We start from the raw sequence: 22600 nt of genomic DNA on the forward strand, positions 1-22600 counted from the left end.
CAGCACCCAACATCAGTGAGATGGTGCTTCCATCCTCATTACCCCCAGCTGCTGCTATTGCTGTCGCTACTCCTGCTTTTGAGCATGTGGCGGCACCTCCACCTGCTCCTGCTGCTGTTGAGCAAGTCATTTTGCCAACATCAGTCCCTCCTTTTGCTCCCATTGCTCCCCAGATTCTTACTCCCTGCCCTGCTCCAGCTGCAGTGGAAGCGATCACTCCGCTTGCTCCTCCTTCCCTCGTAATCGAACCCGCTCCTCTTCCCATAAATCAATCTGTTGCTTCTCCTCCAGTAATTGAACCCCTTGCTCCTTCACATGTGATTGAACCCATTGCTTCATCTGTAGCTGAACCCATACCACCTCCTCTTCCTGTCAAGGTGGAACCAATCATTGCGCCCCCTCTCCCCAAATCGGAACCCCTCTGTTCCCCTCCTGTCTTTGAGTGTGTCACCATCCTGCAGCCACCGCTACATCCTTCAGGGGACATTTTGTCCCCACAGCATTCTGAGCCATTTGCTGCGCCTCCCCTGCCTGAGTATACCGCACCTTGTGAACCAGTTGCACTTCCTCCTCAGCCCCCAGTGGACCCAGTATCCCTTGCTCCTGCCCTTGCCCCTGAGCCAGTGGTAGTGCCCGAGTCAATTTTGGTCCCACCAACATCACCTCCCGTTGCAGCAGTCGGTGAGTTTTATTCTAATATGTTGAACATCAGTATTTGTAATATATTTCTCTAACGAATGTTGAAAAGGTAAGATGCTTTATGGCAGTAGTACGGTCTTATATTCTGGTAGTTTAATCAATGCTAAGGAATATGAAATGTATATAGAATGGATAACCATAATCAGAAGAATTTGACACTATGTTTTCGCATATAAGGAATTTGTTATGGTGGGTGGTGCATAATGTGGTTGGGTGAGGATTTACTTTGCTTTTTTAATTATATATCTTACTTTTTTTTCAATCTCAGAATCTCTACTAACTTTCATTGGCTTTTTCCTGGATTTGTGCAGTGGTGATTTCAGAACTAGGCGGCTGGACAAATGTGTGCCTTGTTTCTTCTAACAAGACACAGGAGTTAAAGCTCAAAAACTGAAGAAATTAATTGTTCTTGGTGGCTCATTTTATCCTGAAATGTAATCGGCGCTTCTTCAGTAGAACGTTAATTAAAAGGCAAAGGTTATGTGGGAATGAGCTGTCCTCGGATTTATTTGAAGTCCAGCTACATTGAATTTTAATGATGTTTATTGTGTGGGTGTTTACTTTGAGCCGCTCTAAGCTTTTTGTGTCTAACTTTTCTTCCAGATTGTAATTACTCTTCATTTTTAAAACGGGCCTCACGGTAGCCTTGGTTATATTATGATTCATCGCCATTCCCTAACGGTTAATGACATGATTAATTATTTATTTTATTAATGTTAATACCTTTATGCTGTAATTAGTGCACCCTCCCTCCCCCCCAATTCTGCTTCGTCACAGTGAAGCTCAAGCTGACCCTTCTCCTTCCTGCGGTTTGTGATAACACTCAAAATAGTGCGGTTAAACTCTGTTTAACCGCACTATTTTCTGTGTTTATTTTTGTCCCATCTGGGTTTTCTTTTTCTCAATCGAATTGTTCTTTAAAGCAGCTGTAATTAATGTATATTTTTTTAATATAATGGATTGGATGACAACTTGCATGTAAAAATGGAGCACTTGAATTGAAGAACCTGCAGTGAGTTATTACCTGACTCTGCAGCTCCAGTCAGCTTTACAATGCTTTATAGCGTCCTTCAGCTCTCACCACTCCTATCAAAGTCATTTTTGGCTACAGCTGGCAGCTGTTTTTTAGCGAAGCAAACTCACTGTGCGCTACCTGTTCAGCACTACACGGCAGACAGACACACCTTAAGACTAGCCAGTGAACATCTAGTTGCTGTGTTATTAGCTCGTTATACGCTGCTCCAAAAAAAGTATAGCAATAAAAAGTGGTCATGAAGAACAGAGAGAAGAAAATAGCTATTTGGTTTTATAAAAGGTGAAGTGTCATTATGAGGAGAAACTCCTTCTACATCTTGACCTGTCTCTCTCTTGAAGTAAAGTTTTTCGTCTTATTGTCTCCTTAGTGTGTGAGCATGTCCCTTATCTCTTGACATATGCGGCAGAGGACATCTGAATGTTACCTGTTCATTACACTGTACACAACTTGGTGTGGGTGCTGGTTCTTCAGAAGGTGGTATCCAGGGTGTGGGCAGGCCTCCCCATCCTTGACTGTGCTCAATCAGCAAGGTAATTAAAAAAAGGCCAACTTATGCCACGCCACACTGACTCCAGTGATTAAAACGACACCTCCGCAGTTTCCAACAACAAACCACCGGGCCTCATCAAGAAAGGAGGTGGTTGTGGATGTGTGTGTGTTTGTGTGTGTGTGTTGAAACTTTTATTAAGCAACAGAGCTTGTGTGATATGACTGATATGATATTTTATTTGAGCCACCTGCTTTTTTGTTCGAGCACCTTTGTAACACAATTTGGACAATTAATATAATTTTCTTTGTCACGCTGTTTTTCCCATTAACTTCAACTTGACAGCAGAGCTTAATTTTTCTCTGTGTTGAATATTGTTTTCGCCAATTAGTTTTTCAGATAGACATAACAATGCCTCACTTAAATGTGTGACAGGCTGTTGAGTGTAGTTATTATGAGAAACTGCTGTATGTGTTCACGGCACAACGCCGGGCTGACAAAGGATTAGAGATCTTCTGATGCATTTCCTCTTTAGGTGGTGTAGTATGGATGTATGTTCTACATTTTTGGTTTGGAGTCTTTTCGTAAACAAGAAGAGGGAAAGATCTTACAGGACAAATAAAGCAACAGCGAAAGGACGCAATTCTTTTATTCTCCATCTTTTGTGCGCAATCAGCACACATGCTTGTTATGGACTGAGTTTGCGTGTATTTTTATTGTTGCTCCATAGTTACTACAGTTATCATTTTTTTTCGTGGCTGCCCCTTATCACACAACAATAATATCAGGTGACATTTACGCCGGTATTTTCGATATACGCAAGGTCACCTCACAGCTTACTATGTACCAAGCTCCCAAGTATAATGAAGAAGATTTTGGGGGGGGAAGTCAACTTGGACGATTGATCAAGTGCACTCTTTTTAGAGGGAGTGGGGGTGTGGAAATGTATGATGAATGTGAATCTCGTTAAAAAGTTGCAAAGTTCAGCCCAATTCTGAAAGGGTACGACCTTAATGAGGCGCGCATTGATTATGTGCGTCCACCAGAGTTGGGTATCGAGTGAGGCTCTCAGCAGGGCGGCTGTCTCTAAATCATGAGCCCGAGTCGGTATGTGTGTGCTGATTACACCACAGTCAAGGTTGAACCTCCTACACCTTCTCCAATGTGTTATAAATATTCATATACAGAGCCCACACACTGCGCTGGACTAATAGCCTGCTTAAAGATGTCTCCCAGGTGAAGCAGAGAGACTGGGTGGGGGGTGGGATGGACAAGCGAAGGAAAACGATTGGGAGAAATGTGCGTGACTTAGTGTGCATGCATAAATGTGAGCGTGAAACACTATCGCTCCGCTTTTGAAATGGACTTTTCTTGTTATCTTGTGAAAATATGAAACGATCAGTTAGGTCCTTTTTCATAACATGAGATTGAATTAACAGCACAGAGTGTGAATAAAATATCGAAGAAATGGCACCTGCCTGCCGGGGCTGGAAGCTTGCTCTTGGCACTTTTCTTTTTTCCCCTCTTTCCTATGTGAACATAGTGAAAGGTGTGCGGTGAGCTAGAAACGTGAGGAAGTGGTAATGTTACAGATTATGCCCTCCACGCGGGTCCTGGGGTTAATGAAACTTCTGATGAGAAACGCAATTTGCCTTCGTCTATTATCTCCACTGCCAATAGCCTGTACTCCACCGCCTCTCCTGCTCTATGGGTTTTTCCACAGGGTTTAGTGATTGGAGGAGAAGGAAAGGAGGGGGGGGACACGTCTAAAAAGATGATGAGTTTTTAATCTTTTTAACATTTACATGTCCTACTCAGGATTGACACTGGCTCTGTCGATCTGGAATTGTCTCTGACCCTAACCAGCTTCCCTCAAGGACCCCAGACAGTGTTTATCATATCAGAACCTGTTCTCCGGCTGACCCCGCAGGCCTGCTAGCTATCTGAAGCCTCTCTCTGCAGCGCTGGAGTGAATGTGGTGATAAATGAAGAGTTGCTTGGGCTCGTCTGCACTCGGAGGACTTTTAGAATTTTACTTTTAACAGTGTACTGCTAAGGGGTTGTATGTTTTCAATGTAAAGCCTGAGGTAATTTAAAGGGATGATGGAATAACGTTTATAATGGCAGAATTTGACCACTGACCTAATGTTATGATACTTTGGGAAAGACCATTGGTGCATTCAGACAATAATGTGAAACAATATTAGGCCCGATGTGGATATTTGGGATTGTGTATTTCCATCAAACTGTCCAGTAAGCTCAGATAACTCTTTAATCTCAACATATCTAAATATCATATCTAGTACGTACTTTACAAGTTTGCTGTCCATCAACTACATTTCATCCTCTGGATGTGCATGCTTTTAAAATATAACTGTGGCTTAGTTACATACCAATGACGAGTCAAATGTGACGGAATATGTTGTGTCCTTTTGTTGACTTTATCATACAATTATTACAGTCATCCAGATCGGATAGCTCAAGCTATATCACAAACAAAATGATATTCATACAGTACATTGTGAGTACCAGACAGGTCTCTCATAGGTACCTACATAACCTATTCCTGTCTGTCTAACCAACACAGCATTATTTCTGGAGACTGAAGACAATCATAGCATGTCATCTGGTGTGTTCATATTTACCTGATGTGAAAACTTGACAGACATCTCCATATGGCAGATTCAAGCCTGCTTGCCCAACAGGTCGTCTTTCCGTCGTTGTTCTTAACAGAGTTGTAATTAGACTCTTCTCTGCAGTGGGATCAATGATGCTTCTGAGTGCTGTCACAACACTTGATGGATATTATTTTCCCACACTCTGGACAGTTGGGTGACAGCAGTCTCTGTCTTTGAGGATGCACTGTGCAGCAAAAAGTTGTCGACTGTCAATCACCGCCTCTGTTCGCACGAGTGTTTCTTTCGAAGCCCTGTCGCACGAAAACCTCCCTCTACCTGCTGCTTGTTCATTCTCTTTACTGGACCAAACGCTGTCGTGCTGTGAGTTCCTGTTACGTTTTGTTTGCAGCAGAAGAGAAAAGGCTTTTGAGGTTGGACATCAGAGGAAAGAATAAGTTTACTGTATTGTGAGAGCAACAACAGTGTGGGTGTGATGGAGCTGCTGAGGGAGGTGAAGGAGACTAAAATGACGGGAGGAGAAATGCTTGTTAATTTGCTGAGATTGTATGTATCCATGACACTCGTTGCATTAACTTAAGCCACGTGGGTCAGTTCAGCAGTATCACTAACTTACCTTTACATCAAATCACAGTAGAAAATGAAAACTTTCAAGCTATTTCCTCTAATATTTATTATGTGGTTATTTTTTTGCATATTTGATTAGTTACATTATAAGTAGACTATAATTTGAGTATTAACAAAAAACAGAATGCATCAAAGGCACTTTTAGACCATCACAAGTACCAGCCAAGAACATTATATTCCCTGAAAACTAAACAATTTTTTTGCTTCCACCGCTGAGAAAATATCATTTCGAAGCCAAGAATTGGAGACCTAATTGTTTTTTACTTTCCCTGTGGAGAGGTTTGTATTGTGTCATTCTGTCTCTCGGTCCACAAGGTATCTGAAAAGCTGTTTTAAAAAGATTTACACGACAACTAGTGAACAGGCTTTGGGCCATGTAATATTTAAAACATTTAATTAGACTATGATGTTGATCTGTATTTGGGGCTTGTAGATTATTACGCTTTCTGATGAAACTTCAGAAGATGGACTTGAATTGTAACTAAAGAAAAAAAATGTACTTTTTATTTGTATATATTTGGGAACTGCATCAAGTTCAAAAAAGTATCGTTGTTTATCTTGTCACCCTTTGTTCTCCAGTTGTGATTCTGATTCCAAAGAACAGGATTAAGTTATGAAGCAACAGCATTGGACTAGATGAAGATGAGGTCATGACTATAATAACCTCTAAGCACCTCACTTCTGTATAATCACAAAATAGACACTGATCAAATGTGATTATGAGGCAGTTTTGCTTCATACTAGTTTATTTGTTATGGCATTGCACCTTGTAGGTCTTCCTTTTGATCTTTTTCAGATGGAAATTGTTGTGTGTGTGTGTGTCCACTGGCCTGCTGTTACCACATGTTACCAGGTAATAATAGACTCTGACAATAGGGATTACCCTATCTAACTAATGCAGTGGCAGCGTAATCTTGACACACTCAGACTCAGACCCCCCCCCTCTCATCACTGCAGTGTCGCAGCACACGGCATGGCACTTCTGTCTTCAGAGCACGTTTCGGCCTGGTCGCGGGCTGGCATCTTTACTTTCATGCTTAATTACCTGCCAAGATAGACGGGTGGAGACATGGAATCATGCATGTATGATGTCCCTGACATGAATATATGTAGATAGAGTGGAGCGGTGCTGTGATTTAGCTGTGTGGGTGTGTGGGTGTGTGGGTGTGTGGGTGTGTAATCCTTATTTGCTGTATGAGACATCAGTGAAAATATCCTGTCACAATTTCCTAAAGCATAAGGTGATGTCCTCAAGTTGCCTGTTTTAGTTTAACCAGCAGTCGGGCTGTCAGTTTTGGCGACTTGCTTGCTGCTTTCATTGGAAAAGAGTTGGCAACACTGGGCTGGGTTTTTCAGTTGGGTTACCAACGTTACCAACCGTACCTTGATCAAAATAATCACAGGTAATTATTCTGTCCATCGATGAATCCATACCAATCTGCTCCAGCAAAACATAGACTTCTCAGTCCTCATTTTAGATGAATTGTTCGTTCTGAGCAACACATTTTCTGATTAACGCAGATTTTCCAACACCTGTTTTTAAAAAGTAGGACTCTGTTTGGCATCTCAACAAACACGATATGCCCGTTGGCAAACAACAGCCGTTTACTTAAAATTGTTCTCTTTTTTTTCCACTAACGCTCTCTTTTTCTTTCTGTCCCCAGTTGATGAAGAGGCCCTGAGGAAGAAGATCACTGACGAGCTGTTTAAAAGCTTGGAGCAGGATCGGGCGAAGGCAGAGCAAGAGCTGCAAGCCTGGTTAGAGACACACACGCACACAGGCGGACACACACACGCACGCAGTCTGGTTTGGTTGGTGATCGTAAATGGTCTTTGTTTATGACCTTCCACACAATGTTTTGGTGTTGAGAGGCACAGTGTGCATTTCAGAAGCAAACTGATTGCTATAATTTTTTTTGGGGAGTTAAGATTTCTGGGTTGGCTGAAAATCAGTCTCTGTGGTGTTCTCTGTGTAGTGCGCATTGCTCCACCACCTGTCTCTCTGCTCCTCTCCTCCTTTCCCTCTCTCGCTCCTACCTTCCTTCCTTTGGCTCATGATAGATATGGATATGGTAATACCGTGTCAATTCCCGTTCCAAAATTTCATTAGAAACCGAAGACATTTTCAGATGTGAACTATTTTCCCCTTTTTCATTAATAGTCAAAAAGGTCAGCGTCGGTCTTTCCGATCCCCACTGTGTTTCCAATCTGCCTCTCTTCCGAAGCACATCAGCACTTCTTTCCTCCCTCTATCTCTGCTTCTTCTCTCCTTCTCCGGATCAATTAATCATGCCTGAGAAAGGAGGGCGCTATCCTGAGGTAATTTCCTGGGTGTTGAGTGGGTGATCCATTAGCCCTGCCTGATAAAGAAACACACTGTTCATGTAAGGTGAACATTTCTCCTCTCCCTTCTACTTTTTGACCCGAAAGAAACAGGTGCACATGCTATAATGTCCCATAATGGTGTTGCGCCCCCTCTTTAGTAGTCCTGGATCATCTCCAGCAGACCCTGGTGAATGAACAACTGTGATTAGCCACTAAACACATGCTTGTACTGTATGGGGGACAAACACACAACCTTTCTTTATCCAGGAGGAGGTAGTGTTAGCCTAGCGATTAGCCTTGATTTTGAGGTTCATTCAAGAGGAGAGAAATTAACAAGTGGTTTTGAGAAATCATTTGTCAATTGATTTTTTTTCTTCTTTTTTCTCGCTATTTTATTTTTCACATGTAACCGCTTCCTGCAGCTCACTTATTTATGTCTTTCGGAACAGTAAGTGCCGCAAAATTACACCCTCCTTGCAATTAATTGAATTCATGGTGGCTTAAGCCCTCAATTTTTATTTGTGCTTGGCACAGGCTGCATTTTCTCTGAAGAAGACTAAACGGAATATGAAATGGTGAATGAACAATCATTTGTTAGCCAGCACTTTTGCCGCATGTAGGCTTTTGTGCGTTGAAGCATATTAATATATTTAATGTGGCCTTGTGTGATGTTTATTTTTTGTGCTCATTTTGTCCCATTGTTTTTGTTCTATGTCTTGTTTTTCGTGCATGTCTTGTTTCTGCATGCGTCTCCATTTTCCAAGATAATAGTTTTACAGGCAGTAACACATTGGACAGCCGTTAGATGCTTTCTAGGATTTAAGGAGAGCTTAAAAGTGGTAGGCTTTTGTCTAGAATCTCCAAGTAATAGAAATCAAAGCATGACAAAGAAGACATAACATTTTTTTAACTACTTTTTTCATCTAGACTGAAAAGGTTTTTCACCTCTTCTTTTCCACAGCAATTTAACTTTTCTATTAATTTGTAGTTATTTCAGATAAAGGGAACTCTTTTAATGGCATTGAATGATAGGATCACAAAGCCTTTTTTTCCTCATCTGGGCTGTCACACAAAAATTGAACTACAATGATATTTCACCTTCCCACAGTGCAGGCAGTAATTACAGGGAGTTTTTGTTTGTTGAAGACAAACAAGACAAAGTGATTGTGGCCTTCAGTTTGTTGGAAGACTCGGCGAGGAAACTGAATAGCTGTAAAAAATTTAAATAAGAGGTTAAAAAAACCCTGAGTGTGAGCATATCAAAGCTCAGCTAACAAGACGGTGCAACACTCGTTTTAGAACCCGGCACTGAAACTGCTGCACATCTTGAACACAAGAAAACGGAAGAATATGTGAACCCCCAGGTCATCGTGGAGAAAAAACACACACACGATACATCAGCCCAACCTCTCAAGATCATATTCAACTCCCACAGCATAAATAACGCATGCATGTCATTTCACAATAGCATAAGAGTGTTACATTGAAAATCAGAAAAACTAATTCAGCTAACTAACAAATTTAGCCTAAAAAAGTACATGTAAAGAAAGTTAGACCTGTCAAGCACACATTCAATCTGCTTTCGTGTGAAATGTACTTATTTCCACACTATACTTTGCAAATCCTCCATTCTGTTCTATATGCAATATTGGGGGAATCAGAACAAGGGAATTTGCTGTGTTTAGATTATGGTGGTTTTTCTTCAGTTTGGCTTTAGGGCCATAAATGAACTCCGGAGATCTGGCTTTGCATGTTTTGCTCTGGTCGCAGTGAAGTAAAAGCTCTGTGAGGAGTTCATTTGGGTGCAGCCTAAACTCATTTGTATCAAGGAGCGGCTGCAGGGAGCAGATTTGCCTCTTCCACTTCTCCGTGAGGCATCAGAGCAGAACGACTCGGAGGGAAAAAAAGGATGTGAGAGAAGGAAGGATGAGTGCACGATAACTCTCAGACCATCTTGTCCCTCCTCCCTCAGCTGAACTCCTCCTGTGTCACCACTCGATCCAGTTCTTTCACCTCTGGGTGATTCTCTCCAGATGTCCTTCACCTTTCCCTCCCTATCTCGCCGTGTTACTCGAGGCCCTTCCATCTCATCGTTTGCCCGTTTCTCAATCATCCTCCTCTATTTCTCATTCTGCCTCCTTCCTTCTTTTTTTTCACGTCCTCTTCCTACTTTCCCTCTCTCCTGTGCATGAAATGCACGTGTTTAAGTGTCCAGCATCAACACTTAAAAGTGAGTTGTTGTTGTCATGGAACTTCGACCCATTGTTTAACATGTAGTCAAGCAGCTTGTGTTGGCGATATAATTGTGTGTCAGACTTTTGAGTGAGAACACTGACCTTCTTCCAGAACGTCTGTCTTCCCGTTAACCAGCCAGCCTGTTAAATTCCTTATTGCCCCCGGGTCAGATGCAAGACAGATAGTCCAGCTTACAGATTTTTACATGTTGTTTATTTTTACCTTTTTGTTTATACAGAAATACATGCACTGTCACACACAGGCCTCCAACTCATTTAAACAGAGTTGGGAGGTTATTAAAAACATCCCAAAGTCCCTGAATCCAACCTGAGTTAGCCAGGATTGTGTCTAGGGAGTTCCTTAAAACAATGTTTGTATCCGCAACAATGCTGACATTTGCTCACTGCACTTGCTATTTCCTCATGATATCTTAACTGTAACTGTTGCAAAAACAGAACACCTGAGCAGCTTAGAACAAACTATCTCTCACACAAAATAACAATAATAGAATAACAATAAATCTATAATCAATCATCTATAAAGCAAAGAATCTCTTTCTGTCTGTGGGTCCAGAACCGATCATCTGATTCACTTCATGCAAAGCCAATGTATTGATTGGGACCCAAGAGAGAGCAGTGGTAATTCTAGTGCAGTTTGGAAACGCAACATATTCAATATCAATAACAAAAAAAACTTTAAATAAACAAGCTGACAGGCTCTGTGCAGCAGTGAGGGCGGGGCTTTGAGGCTCCGCAGAGTCAAGCATGTAGTCAGTTGCGGCCCATTGACCGCAGTTCACTTTTGCTGCTGGATATACGAACATAACAACACCCTAGACATACCCTAGAAACCATACAGAAAATCATCAGCTCAAGAGCCTCTAATAACCTTCTGATTAATCCTAATAACTATCTGATAAACTCAAGCATCCACCTGCTGCCAATTCAGTACCACCTTCGTAACCTGGAAACAACATCAACAGTCTATTATTACCATAAAAAAAACTAGTAACTTCACCGTGCGATGCCTTAGTAACCATGTAGAATACTAAATGTATGTTTATCTTTCAGAACTATCACAATAATGGTTACGCCACTGGTGCACGTGCACCAAAACACACATGCAACCCTTTAGTCCTCGGGTTTTCAGCAGTAATCATTTCACACCTTGTACAGTCTTCTGTGCTGCTTTTCCTACTTGGAATATCTATAATGTATATGTGATATGATTATCTTAGTGATTCACTACTGCATGATGAGATTTATTTCCCAAAAAAGCAATTTCTTCCAGTGCATGGTTCTTTCCTCATAAACCCGGTCATATACACGCATAACAGAACTGCCACCCCCAGTGTATAGGGCCATTTTGAATGTCAGAATAACCGTTGGTGAACTGTACATACAGAAACATAAAGTGTTTTGAAAAATAAATGATCAGCATGTTCAGCACTGTAGCCTGCTGCTGACCTATTCAGGAGAACAGTAATGGTTATTGACTCAATCTCCGAGCAAATCTACCGTCTGTGGCTTGTCTATTACTCGAGCTGGTCTTATGCAGAACAGATGGTATCAGTTGGAGGGAGTTCAAGACAAACTTAAAGTCATTTCTCACATAATTCCAGTGTTTAAGTTCCATAAAACACCCTGTTAGCGATACAAAATAATACCCATCAGACCTCTGAACTTATTCTACGCTACTAAATACAAGGTCTTTGTGTTCTGCCTCTTGAAGTGAATCAAATGGTTGTAAGCTGCACCAGGAATGACACTTAAAGAGACAACAACGGAGGTGAGAGTGACAACGATGAATACGTTTGACCGTGTGCATTCAAAACGTTGCGGTTATCTCGTCATAGTTGTGGGCAAATGAGAAGGCGTAGCACAACATAGCATTCCTGTTCCTCCTCTAAATGGATCTTCTCACTGTCCTTTTGTTCTCCATCCGCTTAAATTATTACTATTACACTGTCCCAGCATCTCATAGCAGCCACAGCCGGCTGGGGTACACGCATGTTTGTGTGAGCGCACGTGTGTCACGGAGAGTGCTCGGCTCCATCAAATATTCATAGGCAGCATTCAGCGACATTATTCCCAACATCAATATTGCATTAGCCCTTTAAATGCCTTTTTGTTTCAAGGTGCTTGGGTCGAGCCTGCGCTGTTATGCGGGTCTGTCAGGGTCCATCCTGCAGGCAGACAGGTAGACAGCACTCTACCGAGGCACATCTGTAGGTGACAGGTGGACAACAGGACGCATTAATAGGGTGAAGCGCTGAAGGGGAAGATGGAAGGGAAAGAAAGCAAAGGTAGAAGACGTGGAATGTCATTTCTTTTGGTGTGATATTTGTGCAAGGGTAATGATGTTTGAAATGATTCTCTGTGGAGTAACAGGTGATGATGGCTTAATGGATTTGAACCAGCTCTTGCAGTGTTGACCGCCCATCAGTTTTCACCATGCCTGCATTTTTCCTTTCTTAATAAAAAGTGTGTGTGTGCGTGCACACCATTCCATTGCCCTCACTTATTAACCCAAAGTTGCAATATCTCAACTACTCAACCTATGAATTTTTCATACAAACTGCCACAGATCTAATCTTTGTCGGCTTTAAAAAGAAATGGCGTCCGAAAATAGCTTAGAGTATTTCTGTTCAGGGTCATCTCCCGAAAATACAGACTTTTCTGGAAAAGCCGACACAGTCCAACCGACTCCACTCCTTTTTCAAACGAATGGCAGCTCACTGTCTTTCTATCGGTCTTGTTTCCAAGGCCCGATGCACTGAGCCATCAAACACGCAGGTTACTGGGTCAATATTATCCTCCCTTTCTATCTAGTACTGGGCCAAACATCATCCACTCATCCTCTGAAAAGATATTTTTTTCTTATTTCCCCCCATAGGTGCTGTCTTTTTCCTCTCTCTCTGTCTGACTCCATTCTCCACCCTCTACCTCAAAGCCCCCCTTTCCTACCCAGTGTCAATCGTCTACAGTCGAATGAAAAATGCGTCCAATATCCCAGGGACAGGGCAATAATGACTGGAAAGCAATAGAGGTGAAGCAGACAGATAGTATCCGGCTAGTGATAGCAGTCTTTGCTTGGGTTAGCACTTGTGAGGAAGTCAGTCGAGGGACTTTTTTTGCAAGGCTGTCTATTTTCTAGGTCCCCCTTTTTCTTTCATCTGTCCAGGTTGTAGCTTTCAGGTACCAAAATACTGACATGTTTCAGATTTACTTTTAGGGAATAAGTAAAGCTTATCATTTCCATGAGAGAATACTGGGATTCTTCATCCATTTATCTGAATCTGCAACGAAATCCTGGTATTTCTGTATTTTCCTCTTTTCTTAAATAGTATGGCTCAGCTTTGCCTCGTTCAATTCTGTGTCACCGTCTGCCATGTTTGTCTTACGAAACGAAACGGGAAAACAAAAGGAGCTTTTTGCACTCCTGAGTGTCAGTGTTGCTGACAGGTACGTAGGAGAATGCTGGTTGTCCTTTAAAAACATCTGCACACATTCAGCCCTTGTGCATTTTAAATAATTTAATGAGTGCAGACAAAGATTTTGTAAAGAAGCTCCATCAGACACAGTACACATTAAATTGCTTTTTGTTTCTGCTACTGTAGTAATACTTGTTAATATACATACACTGTGCCAATTTGCCATAAAGGTCTAAATGTCATGCTACAAAAGGTCAACTGATTGCTAATGTTCATCCACATGAGTACCAACAAAGTCCATTTCTAAAAAAAACAACCACCCGAAGCTGTCACTCTGCTGTTATAGGAGAAGCAATCGTAACAGCTGAAGCTTCTTGACTAAAGGTAGCTAAGGTGCATTAGCAGTGCAGGCAGGCAGGCGTTGATTGTGGGGAAATGGTGAATGTAAAAGGCCATTAGGAGGGTCTGTGTGTGTCTGTGTGTGCGTGTGTCTGTGTCTGCGTGTGTGCGAGCCGGAGCCCGATGATGGATGGAGTGTGCTGACGTGTGCAGCCCAGTGGACTGTGAGACTGGACATGGCTGGTCTCTCTCCGTCTCCCTCCATCTCTCTCTCTCCCACTCTCTCTGCCTCACTCCCTCCTTGCTTCACTTCCTCAGGGCCAAACATGTCATGTCGCCAGCGCTCACTCTCGCGCCGTCCCCGCTCCCCTTTTCTGTCTTTCCCCTCCCGTCTCCCCAGCTCGTCTCTCTCTCTCTCTCCCATACCCCCCCCCCCCCCACCACCACCACCACTCCACCCCTGCTCCCTGACATTTAGTGGTGTTGCAGGGCAAATGGCAGCTTTAAGACATCAGACATATTTTTATTAGACCTACCCGTCATCTACTCAAAGGCACGGAATGGTGATCAGTGAGACGAGTCTCTGCCCATTACGATTCCTCACTGTCGAGATGTCGGGTGTATTCACAGATGACGGAGGGGATGAATGAGGTTCTTGAAATGGAATAAAATATGAAAACCGTTCACATTGACAGATCCGTGGGAGTATTGATATAATATCAAGAAAAACAGGCACAAGGAGAAGAAGCCACATGTTGTAACCATGCCTGTTACCACACACTTGACAACCCGGGTGATCTACTTAAATCCTCCTCATGAGCAATGCACAACACTGATGAGGCTGTGAATGAGTCATGCGTTTAATTCAAGTGTTCATTCATACATGAAAAAGTTTGCCACCTCTAAAGCACTTAATGCAACTTTGGAACAAATGGAAACAAAAGAAACATGTAATTAAATAATTCACTCTTGTGATTTAACTGTTTCCACTGTAGGCATCAGACATAACAACTGATGGATCGCAGATGGCTCATTTGAATGTAAAGGAATTTAATACTGAAACGTTTTGCTATCTGGGGAATAAATCACAAAACCAGTCACCATCACTCTCCGGCAGCAAACGTCTCGGCGAGGCCGTCTTTTATCGCTCTCTGAGGATTTTTTCATATGCAGAAGTTTATGAGGATCCTTGCCGTCTTTATTCGGTCTGTCATAATTCAGTCAGACACTCGCTCCGTGTTTATTCTACCTCGCCGCCACTGTTTGATTCCTCGCAGAGGAAGACTTTCAGAGTTTCAGGGACGTTCCTCCGCTTCTCCAATCAAGCACGCTGTCGCCGACGCCGAGTAGGGAGTGCGTTGCTAGGCAACTATGAGAACCCAGTGACAGGGTTCAAATGGTGGTCCTGTATCTGCAGAGAGCGTGCATGCCGCCTCCGTCTGTATCGCTGCTTCGGTGGATTCATGATTCTTTTTTAGGGTGAAAAAACAGTGTTTACACTGTCTATTAATGATAGTCAAATTCTTATTAAATGTTAATTATTTGGAAATGATATACATTCATTTGAACCGTCCAACAAGTGTCAACTGACTGGGAGTTGCTTGTATTTATTCTTTTGCTGACTTCTCAATGTTGCCCCCTCTATGCAACCGGTGGAATAGCACGGACATGTGAATGGATGACATTCGGGTTAAAAATCCATATACAATATATGGCCCGTGTCTTTGCTTCGTTAGCACTGTACTTGCATTTGCGACCTTTTTAATTCATGTGAGAGACACTGCAGCATGCAGGCATGTGAACGTGGGTGGTGCTGCAAACACCAAAGATAGGATATGATCGCTGACTATCATATGTCCCTGAAGCCATTTACTATCTGTGTGACAAGATTATCTTTAAAAAAAAAAGAGTGTTTTATTAATTTGGAGCAAGAGATACCTGGTATGTTTTTAGTTTCAAAGTAAAACATTACACAACCTGCATAAAAGAGCTTATGGTTCCTGGTCTAGCATGTAAAGACAAAGGCACCTTGGTCTGCAGTGCAGCTATACACTGTACACTACAATATATATATTGTAGTGTACAGTGAGCTGCATTTTTTATTGTTATTATTCCCTGAGTGCAGCTCACATGAGGTTGTGCATGGTTTCTCATAAACCTAAAACGTTTTCAAATGGGTTAAAAAAGTTTTAATCATGTAAAATGTCGCCACTCCACAGGGTTGAGGCGGAGAAGGCGCGGGCAGCAGCCCAGGCTCAGGATGACGCCCAGTCCCAGGTCCAGGATGAAGTGTCCAGGATCCTGTCCGTGGAGCGCGCCGTGGCCAAGGAGAGCGCCCAGCAAGCTGTAATAAGAGAGAGGATCTCCACCGAGGACGAGAAACTCCGCGCCCAGCTCTACGTGAGTCTGTTTACGAACACACGGCAGCTGTTGGGAACTTTTGCCGTCTTCCTATATCTTGTCAAACTGTTATATACATTTGGACATTCAGTCCGGTGAAGTGTCAAACAGACATTGAGCATTTTAACTGTGTGACCTTGCGAGCGCGGACTCACTGACGCGGGTGATTTTTACATGAAGGCGTGGCCCATTTTACGTTCACACCTTCCTGCTCTGTCACACAGACACACGTGGGGGAGGAAACCTATTCGCTGTAATCGACAGGTCATGCCTGGTGCAGTGACAATTGCCAGGGTTGCGAGTGTTTGAGCATCGCTTTGAGCAGCAGTTCATCAAACTGTCTTGACTGTCGACACGATATTAACAATAACACACACAGTCACAGTCTTTTTGTCGTTATTTTTAAAACTCAATCTACTTAATGTGAACTCAGAGCTCAATTTAAGTCAATCCTAGAAGAAGTAATCCTAAGTAAACCCCTCTTTGCTGTTTCCGCATCCTTTAGTTTGATACGTCTGTCCTCCATATCTCTGCAGTACTATAAAATATACCTTCATTTTGGGCAGCCTGTGTCTTTATTTCCTGTAAATTACCCCTGTAAACATTGTCAAATGAGCGTTCCTTCACACGCATGCAGAGAGGCAGCGTATTGTTTTCAAAAAGAAAACACATTTTCCCTCGAGTGCGGCTGCTGTTTACAAACCTATGCTATTGATTATATAGCTCATTTCACACGCTCATCGCCGTAATAGAAAAATGAATCATTTTGTTGAGGGAGAAGGAGCGGCGCGTTGACGTGATTCCTCGCCGCAGGACAAGTGTATGAGGGATCTCTCATTTGGAACGGCGATCAAAACGAAAGGGAGAAGGGAAAAAAAGGCGAGGAGAGAGACACATGTAAAGTGTTATTCCCTTCAGCGTCTGAAGAAGAATAAGCCGTTCAAGGTTTTCTGTAATTTAATTTCTGTTGTTTTTCATCGTAAACGAGAAAGGACAAATGAGGGGAGGAGGTGCGATGGAGAGAGCAAGGGACTGAGGTCAAGAATGTTACACCTGCTTTGTATCTGTAATATGTGAGCAGCACCGTGGGTGGTGGGTCTCGCTGAACTGTCACAGAGGAGAGTCCTTGTGCGTGTCATTGCCTGCACACCTGAAGCACTAACTCCTTGTGCTTAAGAGAACTTTTCCTCCTGCGCGCTATGAAGCTGTGGCTTGTGGGTTTGGGGGCAAACCTCGGGCCATTGGCTGCCTTTGAGACGACAGATAGCTGCACTGCAGTGGCGACGCATTCGGTATGAGACTGAGCATACAAACAGTCATATTCAGTCTTTGTTCCATATATTTTCAGTTTCACCCCGCTTGGTTGTTTCTGTTCTCCAACCACGTCGTCTCTACATCTGTCACACACATACATTGCAGCGGAAGAGTCCATGTCGGAGGGTTTTTACTCTTTTCACAATTGTGTGTGTGTGTGTGTGTGAGCGTGCCTGTGTGATAATTTCCTCAGTTTGAGCATTCTTTTGGAGTGCTGCAGTTTTAATAAAAGCCGACAGGTTATCAGTGGAGGCACAGTGGCGGTCGCCCCACTCGTGTAATTGTCAAGTCAGACGCTTCCACACAGCCATTTTCCTTCCAACTGGAAATGGACTTTTCTGTTTTTAAAAGGCAGCCTCCCACCCATTGTCATTTCAGTCCATTTGTCCGCTACACGCAGTTAACTCATCTTTGATGAAACATAAAACGTCTGTGTGTGTGTCTGTGTGTGTGTCCTGTCTGTCTTTCTGTCTGTTCCTCTGTGTCTCAGTGTGAGACTTTATTTAATGTTTACTCCAAAAGGAAAAACGAGAGCAGAAAGACCTAACATTTTACTCAAAATATGCGAAAGTTATCGAGGATCGGAAGGTGAAAGTGGTTCCGGTTGCTGTGCAATGTCAATAAGTTGATCGAGAAAGGGCTCCAGGGGGAGGTTGTGGTTTGCTGTACTAAGCACATAATCTGGTGGCTGATAGAGCTTTCAGAGGTGATTTGTTCAGTCCTTCTCCCAGTAAACCTGTTAACACCTTATGCATTATCTTTTATGCTACCTTGTTATGTCCTTGAGCAATGCTCTCTATATAAATTAAGATGCACTCTCTTCATTCTTCTTTTTTGTGCAATATTTAGCCTGCAGGCTGAATCTCACTGCGTGAAAGAGTGTTCTGATTATGCCCGGGTGCTTATAATATTGATAGATATCATCATTTTGAGAAGTTGTTTGGAAAACTTCTTCACCTTGCATCTTTTTTTTCTGATTAACTCTGTGAAAAATATACTTTCTGTTTAAACAACCATCATGTGTTGACTCATAAAACCTTCGTCTAGCACATTCTTATTGTGTTCCCTAGAAATTACTCTTTTTTTTTTTCTTTCTTTGAAAACCACTGAAACAAGTGAGTGTTTTGGAAGCTGCTGGATTTATCTCAGCCCACGAGCAGCTTTGTGTCAAAAGAAATTATATTGTTTTTCAGTTGTGGTGAAGTGAAAAAGTTAAGAGGGCGTCAACGACATGAGTAAACATTGCTTCTGTCATCAATCAATCTGTCCGTCTTTCTGTGGAGGTCCGCTTTTTTCTGGAGGTTTTAATAAAGGCAAAAAAGAGAAACCGAAGACGGGGGATGTCACGCAAGAAATGTCTCCGACTGGACTTTGTCAAGGCCACGAGGATGCCCTGGAGAGGTGTTTTTTGAAATATGAGCAGTAAGAACAATCTATCTTAAACAATAAGATGAGCCATGGAAAATAATGAAAAAAACATTGCTTCCCTTTAAGAATGAAAGAAAAATAACTGCACCTCCAGAATTGGGTACCATGTGAGTGTGTATATATAATGTTTTATTAATAGTAAGGTTAAACATTCTGGCAGAATTAAGTATTATTATTGTTTTAATTGATTGTGAATTGACCTGAGTCCTGCTTTTATGTTCATTGCCACAGAAAAAAACATTTGTCTAAGGCAGCTGTCGTTGTGTTCTTTGTCCAGCGTAGTATTGATTTGTCCTCCTCATTAGGATACAGGTCACGGTGAGCAGCAGGACCCCATACAGCCCCTCTCTCTCCGTCTCTACTTCACACACAATGAGAGCGGCGCTGTGAGCAGTTATGCCTCCCCACGCTCACCTATAATGACCATAACCTCCGCAGCCATAGCTGCACCAATTACAGCGACACCCATTCTGGAGAATTGCCCCGAGACGCGGGGTTAGACCAGAGCTGGGTAGCGTTTAGATTCGATTGATTTTTAGATTCTGTCTCTTATTGTGTACCGCGTCTGACTCTTGCCTTATTAAGCACTAAAATAAGAAAAAGAAAACTACCTTTATGTCACCATATTTTAGGAATCTAAAGGATTATGTTTAAGATATAGCTGTTATTCAAACACAGGAGGCGTGGTTGTACTTTCTGAAAGTACTGGAACAGTTCAAAACTGGAAAAGTTCAAAACAGTTAATAGTTAATAGTTAACAGTTAATAGTTTAGCTTCTCTGCACTCATTTAAATAAAACTCTAAAAATGTAAAACCGAGAAAAAGTGAATGAGAGACAAATAAAGTTGCTTTCCTATTGTTTGACAACACAAATTTAACCGTCACACACGACAAATGAGTCACCCTAAGTTTAATTTTCCTCCTCTGCATTATATTCATTTCATCCAACGTGCATTATGTAAATGTCGCTGCAGTGAGTCAGAACAAAGGTATTTATATTTATTACTTTCACGTGTTTTTAGATAAAAGAATCAGGTTTTTAAAAAGCTTTAGATACGCAGACCACAGTGGGCTGAGGGAATCTTTATAGGTGCTTGAGAAATAGTCTAAGATTACCAGGAACTTCCGCCTCTTTTTTTTTTTTTTTGCATTTTATGATGGAGAAAGTCAATACATTTTTTGTGTGAAGAAATAAGAGGAATGCAACTGTTCTCTTCCTTGTCATGTCACAAATTAAATGTCCACTGTTATCTACTCCTGTTGCAAACTGTTGAAGGCATCTCATTTTGCCACGTAATGCCATGTCCTGTTTTTTAATATAATACGCAGTATACTCCACCGTAGCTCGGGTCCCTGATGGTTTGCACCACCCTGGTGGGAGTGCTTGTCCTTCAGGCGTTTCCACCACTAGTCACTCCTCTCCCTGTCAGGCTTGCTGGCAGTAGCCAGCCACCAAGTCGACCAGTAATTGAAACTTCACAGCAGTGTAGGCAGCGGTGTGTGTTGTCATTGTTGTTGGGTTCCTGCGGTTCTCTTGTCTGAGGGGAATATGTTCAGTGTCAGCGCTCACACATGTTCTGCCGCTCAGGGGAGGCCGCTGTAAAAGAAAGGGGAACACCAGCGTACACAATTGGTTTATGGTAGTTAAGCACAGCGGTATAGATTCATGGCATTTTCGCCTTTTTGCGGTCTTTCATTGGCTATCGGCCGGATACAAAGCGAACGGACACAATTCATGTTTGAACGGTTGACATTTAATTGAGCCTTTTACGGTCAATAGGTATTGTGAAGTTGTTTTTCACCTGCGAGACGTCTTCACTTCCGAGATCACGCTGGCAACAAATACCAAAGGGTTAATTTGGTAAAATTCACACTAAAAAGAAACTAGAAATAGTTGTAACACCTAACGCTGATTTGTTTCATTACCAACACACTTATATACTTACATACTGAGAACCTAACTAAGAAAGACCGTATCTTCTCCTTGTGTGGTCATTCAGAATCATTTCTCCATGATTGTGATGTAATGAGCAGCCAGCCAGCTGTGGAAGAACTCTGTTTGTTGGCTTTATGTGGTCAAGATGGCCTCATCAAGGAGTTACTTACCAGACTCATTACAAATAAATAAACCCTTAATTAGAGAACAGGTCAATCGGTGCTTAATTTACCAGCAACATCAATTAGGAATCTGTGATTCTTTGCAGTGGATACTGACTGAAGTCGAAGCAGAAAAGACCAGTGAATGAATGAGCTCAATATAAAGATAGTCTTCATGCGCTGACAAATGATGCGTTTTGACAGAGAGATATACTGGCGCGCGAGTCTTGCACTTATTCACAGTCCACGGCCATCTGTCAGTCCACACATCTGCGTTTTAATGAAATCACAGACTTCTGCCGTCCCCTCTTTTGATTTTCAACGACTCTTTGCACTGCGTAGCCAGACTCACCCAGTGGCCAATCAATCACTGGCCCCAGCGTTTCACCGAGACACCGACTCTAACCCAAGGCAAACTTTTCAATCAAACCCAGAGTCATCAATCTTTCCGAGCTGCAAACAGTGGCCTAGGTGGGGTCTACCTGGCGGCAGTGTTTTTGTCTACTGTTGGCAACTGGTCGAAAACACTCAGATCTTACATTTACTTTTTTACTCTTTTTTTTTTTTTTTAATTTTTTTATAGACCCGACAGTAGGTATATAAATATGTAACAGAAGGACGTGAAGATTTGTGTAAGTTCCTGGAGAATCAAGAAATAAAACTAAACAACCATAAGTGTTGTTAACTGTAGGCAATCATGTCAAAGGGACAAAAAATAACAAAAGAAGCTGAGAGAGCTAAAACGTTAACCTTTTTATCAGGAAATGTAAGAGCCATAATTCCTCACTCATAAATAGTAGTTGACACCAATACAACTGTTTTATAAGAGCTATTTTAGAAGGCTGTTTCTTTTTCAATGGGTTTGCAAGTTCGGTGCAGTATTTAAGAGTTCCTGCAGTGGTGTAAAGTTGGACATAGATCATCATTCAGCCTTGTTATGTGCCACATCATGTATTCTATGAATCCAACGGCAGATTTTGGAGAGAGGAAAAGTACCTGCGCTGGCCTCAGTGGGTTGAAAGATCAGATGTGGTCTGTTGTACTTGCGATCGCACCCAGCTGTGATGCTCCAGCGCTACGTTACAGCAGTACTGGGTTTGAGCGAAGCATGTTGTCGCTAGTAGTTAGCAGTAAAAGCATGATTATAGGCCAGAGTACAGTTGCTCTTGAAAAGGTGCTTCTTAGATCAATCAGCAAAATTATAGCCTTGCTTTTGATTTTATGGCCCACTTATTGTAGAAGTAGCAGGTGGTTGAAGAGTTGGACTTAAAGGCTTTTTGTGTCCCTCAGCAGATAATTATTGAAGGTACAGCCTGATGATAGTAGAATTTTACAAAGAATATCACTGAAAAGAAACTATTAATTAACATTTATACAGAAATACAGAAACAGTGGTGATATCTAGCAGTGGTCTACCTTTCAGCCTTGTAGTTAATTACGCTTTTGTTGCTCCCTCTGTTGCCATCTTTATCTCTTTCTCTCATACTCGCACACACTTTACACAAGTAGCTAATGGGATGTTCCGCGATTTCTCCACCATCTCC

The 22600-nt window shown here is 42.2% G+C and overlaps 1 protein-coding gene across 5 annotated transcripts in view; it reads left to right on the top strand.

Moving 5' to 3' along the window:
* Nucleotides 1–22600, top strand: part of chchd3a (coiled-coil-helix-coiled-coil-helix domain containing 3a) — a 62387-nt gene that overhangs the window by 1534 nt on the left and 38253 nt on the right. For 4 of the 5 annotated variants that reach the window (XM_068586532.1, XM_068586534.1, XM_068586533.1 and 1 more), the window contains exons 1-3: nt 11–681; nt 7150–7243; nt 16037–16217. In XM_068586532.1, coding sequence (XP_068442633.1) covers nt 21–681; nt 7150–7243; nt 16037–16217 — 936 coding nt within the window. In that variant the 5' untranslated portion in view covers nt 11–20. Of the gene's footprint in view, nt 1–10; nt 682–7149; nt 7244–16036; nt 16218–22600 lie in introns of those variants that run through there. The other variant, XM_068586536.1, reaches the window with a different exon arrangement.

The sequence above is a fragment of the Clinocottus analis genome, unplaced genomic scaffold (genome assembly GCF_023055335.1).
Source record: "Clinocottus analis isolate CAN_PGR_092001 unplaced genomic scaffold, fCliAna1.0.p SCAF_20, whole genome shotgun sequence".
Taxonomy (NCBI): Eukaryota; Metazoa; Chordata; class Actinopteri; order Perciformes; family Cottidae; genus Clinocottus; species Clinocottus analis.